The sequence below is a fragment of the Limulus polyphemus genome, unplaced genomic scaffold, assembly GCF_000517525.1.
Source record: "Limulus polyphemus unplaced genomic scaffold, Limulus_polyphemus-2.1.2 Scaffold3926, whole genome shotgun sequence".
Lineage (NCBI taxonomy): Eukaryota > Metazoa > Arthropoda > Merostomata > Xiphosura > Limulidae > Limulus > Limulus polyphemus.
This window is the reverse complement of record NW_013669536.1, coordinates 1-6,661: the sequence shown is the minus strand read 5'-3', so window position 1 is coordinate 6,661 and position 6,661 is coordinate 1. Positions and strand designations below refer to the sequence as shown.

The window sequence follows — 6,661 nt, the reverse complement described above, 5'->3', positions numbered from 1 at the left end:
AATCTGCCCAAACCCAGAAGGCCCACGTACCACGTGACACACAAAAATCAATATTTAGCTTTTTTTTATATTTAGTTTCAAAGTAAGAAACTAACTAATGTATAATACTAAAATTTGAATTATAATCTACAGTTTGATACCAAACTTATTGATATAAGTTTATAAAATAATAGCTAAATAAAATGTTGAATGTAAATCTACAAACCTGATGACATGCCCTCTGACCCCTACCCATCTCAATAGGGTTAATAAATTAGTAATAATGGAATCAGGAAAAAGAACCAGAAAGAAAAAAAACCTAATCCCAAAATAAAATACAGCAAATACAATAGTCCAACAATATCTTTCAATATCAATATCGATAACAATATTGAGTGACAAACAGCAATAACTATATCCTTCAATGTCCTTGTGGCTCTCTCCTGCGTTAGCCGATCAGTCATCATGTGTGCTAGAATTTCCACCTGTTCTGTCATTCCTGACACAGACTGCTTCAAGCTTGCCACATTGGACCAATGCCGCCTATCATTGCAAACCCACACGCTCTGTGGTAAGCTCCCAGTTGACGACTACCAGCGAGATGCCACTCCACCTTGCCGCCGACTGCAAGCACCTCCTAGGAGACGCTTGCCAGACCAACATCTCAATCTACCAGTTAACTTCAGAGCTGTCTATAAAAATTTCAAGGCAGTGTGATCCATTATAACAGTAAATTCTTCCCCATCTACATATATTCTAAATTTTCACAGTTTTCCAAATAAATGAATCAACTGACTCCCCTGCATTAGCATGGTACTTCCTACTAAAGAGTTTCTGAGTCAATTGTTCTCTAGTGTTAACATTGACAATGGCAAAAAGTTTAGAGGATAGTTTACTGACGTTCACATCTGGAGTTTCTTTCGGGGGGGGGGTCAATAGGATGTATAGATAAGGCATCAGGGAACTGGTTCTCTTTCCCTTTTCTGTGCAGCATTTCAAATTTTAAGTCTTGTAATTTTAGTGACCAATGCATAAATCTACCAGTTAACTTATGAGCTGTCTGTTACCATTTCAAGGTAGCATGGTCAGTTATAACTGTAAATTCTTCTCCATCTAGGTGTATCTTAAATATTTCTATAGCCCAGACTATGACTAGACATTGTAACTCTGTAGTAGTATAGTTTCTTTCTTCAGAGTTCAGTGTTCTACTGGCATATGTTATGACACCTTTCTGACACAGAACTTCTCCTAATCCAACAGTTGAGGCATCAGTATGCAAAAAATAGTGTTCATCTTTTCTTGGAAGTTGCAAGACAGGGGTTAACATAAAGCCTGCTTTAATTTCTGGAACGCATCCTCACACTGGCAGGTCCATTTCCACCTGATATGCTTCTTTCATAACTGATATAAATGTTCAGCAATTGTACCAAGGTTTGTAATGAACTGATTGTACCAGGCATACACGTACCCAAGAATGTGCTTAAATCTTTGCAGTTGCTGGGAGTTGGGAAGTCTGTAACAGCTTTCACTTTGTCATCATTTAGGTGTCTTCTCTCAGAAGATATTTTAAATCCTAAACATGATACTTGTGATTGGCAAAATGTGCTTTTACTGTCAAATTAGCTGTATATAGCTTGTAAAAAACCAATACAAAGTCTTTCAAATGTTGTTGAAATGTGTGTGAAAACACTATAATATAATCAATTGGAACATTCAGTTGCTCCTGCTAAAGCCATATCCATAAGTCTTTGGAAGGTATCAGGTGCATTTTTAAGACCAAAAGCATCATGTTAAATTGATAAAGTCTGTTATCCGTTATGAAGGCAGTTTTATGTCGATCCTTCATCTTAACAGGTATTTGCCAATAGCCACTTTGACCCTGACAAAGCATTCAAAATGTCAGTTAATTGTGACTTTGGATTTTATTGTTTCTCAATCTGGTATCAAGTGATTAATTCAGCAATAATTTAAGTTCAGATAAATAAAAGATAGCTAATGTTTGAAAATAATTGTGTTTCTATGGAAGTTACTGAGTCCAATGTGGCAAGCTTGAAGCAGTCTGTGTCAGTATTGACAGAACAGATGGAAATGCTAACACGCATGGTGACTGATCTACTAGTGAGAGATAGTCACAAGATAGTTACTGAAGGATATAGTTATATCTGTTTGTCACTCGCTATTGTTATTGATTTTGAAAAGTATTGTTGAAATATTGTATTTGCTGTATTTTGTTTTGGAATTAGGTTTTTACTTTCTTGTTCTTTTTCCCGATTCCATCATTATTCATATTTATTATAAATTGTTTATTAATAGTGGTGTAAAGACCTGGCCAGGCACTTGTTTATTAAATGTGTTTTGGTAAGTGTTGAATATATTTCTGAGTGTTGCTACTGTGAATGAATTGTTTTTGTTGTTGAACCTGTTTGTAGAGGCATGTTCATTTTGACCATTACAATACATGCTCATTACTGCACAGTTAGTGTAAATGCAGATACTGTATAATGAAGAAAGATCTGCTTGCTGTGGTTATCTTTGTGAAACACAATCACCACTACTGTTAGGATTATCACCATCCAAGTAGACCATGCTTCACAGAGGGAATAATAGCACATTGGATAACAGCACTGCAAGAATATGACTTTAATACAGTTCATCGACTGGGACCACAACATGGAAAAGTGGATAGACTGTCTCACTGCATAGCGAGACTTTGTCTATTTGTGGAATGTCCTGATCCTGGATACCCAGTGGAAATTGAAATCATGACTGTTTCAACTATAATGAAAGCTGACCATGAAATAGACAATCCCACCAAAGGTAGATACCAAATCTTAAGCTTCAGGAGTTCTTAGATGAGAAACTCAAGGACCATGACTTAGCGTGGGCACTCCTTACTGCTCAGCAACGTCAAGTCTGACCAGCACTTGAACAGGTGGTACACTCTTCTACTAGTGCTGGTCAGCATTCACACCAGCGATAAGCATCTTGACTCACTTGCAGCCAGAAGAACCATGGTCAAATATTAGCACAAGCATGGATTACACCTTGTTGCCCTCCATTCTTTATATTATGTAAAATTTGGAGTATTTCTTGCCAAAGAGCTCTGGGGACCACTATCTGCAGCACTGTTGGAACATCACATTATATGTCATCCAGAAGAAAACCAGCCAAGACAGGATAAACCTCAACAAAGAAGTGGTGGGTCTCCTATGCAGAGGATAGCCCTAGATATCACTGGTTCACTCCCACTGACTGCAAGAGGTTATTGCTACATACACGTTGTCATTGAATATGTTAGCATTGATGAATATGCTTGTACAGACAGTCACAGGTGTGTTAGGACAGTATGATTCAAAGCAATGAAAGAAATCGACATGAACCAAGGAATAAACTTCAACACTACACTGTTCACTGAGTTGTGTAAAGTGCTAAGTTTGGTGGAGAATTGTACTTCACCTTATCATCCTCAGTTTGATGGTTTGGAAGAATGGGTAATACAAATTACCACATATATGCTTGTGAAGTTTGTTAATCCTGACAAAACTGACTTGGGTGAATGTTTGCCATATATAATGATGGAATATAAAACAATGGAACTGGGAACAATGAGCTGTTTGTTGAATCTGCCCATGTTCAGACAGGAAGTGTTGCTTCTTTTGAATGTAATGTATAGTCCCCCATTATGAGGAGAAGTCCTCAAGTGTCCCCAAAAATGTGGAATGGTTAATATTAACAACAGTTGACCCATATGAATTTGCCCAACAACAACTCAAGAAGGCAGCATGACAACAGGATAACTTCTATGATTGGACAGTGAAAGAACAAATGTTCCAATGCAACAACTGTGAGTGGTTTTCATACATGCCAAATGTACAAAAACAACATAGATCTGGCTGGATTATTCTGTATCTGATACTCTTACAAGTTGTTCCTCTAATGTATGAGCTACAACAGACACAAGGCAATCTAATGCATATGGAACACACTGATAAGTTGTGTCCATACATCACCCACAAGTCTTTGGTGCACTAGCAAGAACAGGAATCTGGAGAGGAAATTGTTGGACCAGAATAGGATGAAAAGACCACTTAGAGTCATCTTGACCCACCTGATACTGTGGATACATATCTGGAAATTTCTGAGAAGTTGCTAAAACTGGAAATGACTACCATTTCCAATCAGCAAACAAAATGCCAACTTCATCCAATTGATATGGATGGGATTGATTATCTAAAGCTAAGGTGATCATTAGGTCGAGAGCCTGATGATTGAAAGGAAGTAGCAGTTCATGTTTTCCAAGCTATCAGGTGATGAATACTGTAATGTATGCACTACATTGTATTGATTCCACCTGATTATTAAAGGTTAAGACAATCAAGTAGTTAGAAGGCTGCCCTTTCAATCACATGATCACCCTTACTGTCAATAATCGAGTAGTAGCCACAAAATGTAGTTCATACATTCTGATGGACATTACTACCTAATATACCTGAAAGCAAAGAACACCATTTTGGTCAGCAGTCTCTCAACTACCTGTATAAGCTACTAGATTACCTGAAGAAGCATAATGGCGATATATGTATGTAAACAAATATTCATGTGTGGCAACCCACGTTTGTTGAAAACATTACACAGTGTCCTTCATAGATGTTTTAACTTCTTCCTTGATTTGCCTGAGATAACTTGGGCACCATCTATATTTCAAAAAATATTTGCACAAATTAATCCAGGTAAACCGTTTCTAACTGTATTTTTAATTACTTGCATGAATATATTTGCATGTTATCATGTATTACAATCAGTACTCATTAGATGGCCCTGAAAATGCTGTTTGTGGTATCCTCTACTGGATTTATTTTGAATTATGTATCATAAACACAGAACAAAAGTATTACTATTTTTTACTTTAGTTTCATATAAATCCAGATGTGTAACATTTATTTATCATGTATATATTGTACAGAAACATAATAACAGAACATAAAAGAACTTTTGTTTCATTGATTTATAAGTATAGGGTGTCAAAGAGTGAAATATAAAATACAAGTTTTTTTTTAGTTCATTTCCAAACAAATCCTGACATGAAAGGGGGTTAATCAAATTGAAAGAAATGAATCAACCATGCAGAAAGAATGGTAATAAGAAATAAGAAGACAAGAAAAAACAATAAGAACATGGAGACAAAGGATTTGGTCTTGACAATAGGAAGTGATAAATATGATTTAACTGTGATGAATATTTGGAAAGTATTATTGAAGAAGACAAGATGTACACAATGACCAGAATGAAAGAAAAAGTTTTAACTCATTCCGTAATGGCATTCTTTACTGTTTATGTCATGAGGTTTTACTGAGTTACATTCAAAATTTAATTAAATGCACCATGACCCGAACCCATGCACGTAGGATTAAAGTAAGTCAGCTAACTTACTACTATTTCTGTCTTTTTTAACCACAAAGTAACTCACTTAATCTACTTTTATTTCTAATCTTTACAACAGTCAACTAATTACTATTACTAATCTTTGTACTAAAAAGAATACAGCCAGCTCACTTTCCTTAATACACTATTCCCTTATATCTTTATTATCATTTGAACTTACCCAAGATCACTTCCTTCTCTACTAAAAATCAAAATATCCAGAGGATCTGTGTGTACATCAAGCTCAGGTTCTCCGTTGTTTTGTAATTTTAAGTTATAGATGATTACCAACGTTCCCGAGTCACCTTTGATTTTAGAAAACTGTTCAAACAGTTCTTCTTTTGTCTTGAAAGGTGAGTAATTATAGATAATGTCCATTTCTTTTGAATGCTAAATTAATCACACATAAAAAACACAATTATAAACATTTTCCCTTTCATGTGGTCAAACATTTTAATAAAGCACTGTTATAAAATCAATGAGAGTAATTATAACATGTGGAATACTCAAGCTGACAAAACTTTTGTATTGCATATTTCACTGTAAATGCCTAAATAGCTTTATTGCCTTTGAAATACAGGTATTTATAGCCTAATGCTGGTATTGAACAAATGTCCTCTATTAAAACTTACCTTTCCATCGTATTAGTAACATTAATGTATATTTACTTACATATACAACTACAAAATTGGACATGCAAATTTAATAACTATTTATAACTTGCAGATCCAAAATTTCCAATATATTAATCCTAACAATTAGATTAACTTTGTTTTCAAGGCACTATAACAGGGGAGTGTATATATATATATTTTCCACTATCTGACTATTCTCCATTTGTTGTAAGTAAAAACTAATTAAGCAAATATATTAACTTATTTTCTGACAAACTGTTAAAACTAATAAATAAATTTCAGTCAGTGACTAAGCCCTTACCTTTGTTTCTGCCTTGCTTCCTTCGACACCATAGGGCATTAGTGTGTCAGCATAAAAGGAAGGAATAGGTACAACCACCTGTAAAAAACACAAGCAACATAACACAATTAAATATTTTATCATATTAATGATTATTACTATTCCAATGTATTCCCTTTAAAAGCTTTAATTAAAACTTGATACTGCATTATTAATGTTTTTGCAATAATATAAATGAAAAAATTAACAGGTAGACTTACAAGGAATACAAAAACTAGTTATTCATAATGCAAACTCTAAAACATGTTAATTTGTTAGACCTACTTAAAACAACTGAGTTACATCT

At 34.8% G+C, this 6,661-nt stretch overlaps 1 protein-coding gene across 1 annotated transcript in view; it reads right to left on the bottom strand.

The window, feature by feature from the left end:
* The window catches only part of LOC106470290 (MORC family CW-type zinc finger protein 2-like), a gene marked incomplete at both ends in the record, with an annotated part of 104,201 nt that extends 97,787 nt beyond the window's left edge, over positions 1 to 6,414 (bottom strand). The window contains 2 exons of the mRNA XM_013930836.2: positions 5,582 to 5,790; positions 6,337 to 6,414. Coding sequence (XP_013786290.2) covers positions 5,582 to 5,790; positions 6,337 to 6,414 — 287 coding nt within the window. The remainder of the gene's footprint in view (positions 1 to 5,581; positions 5,791 to 6,336) is intronic.
* Positions 6,415 to 6,661: the final 247 nt, after the last annotated feature.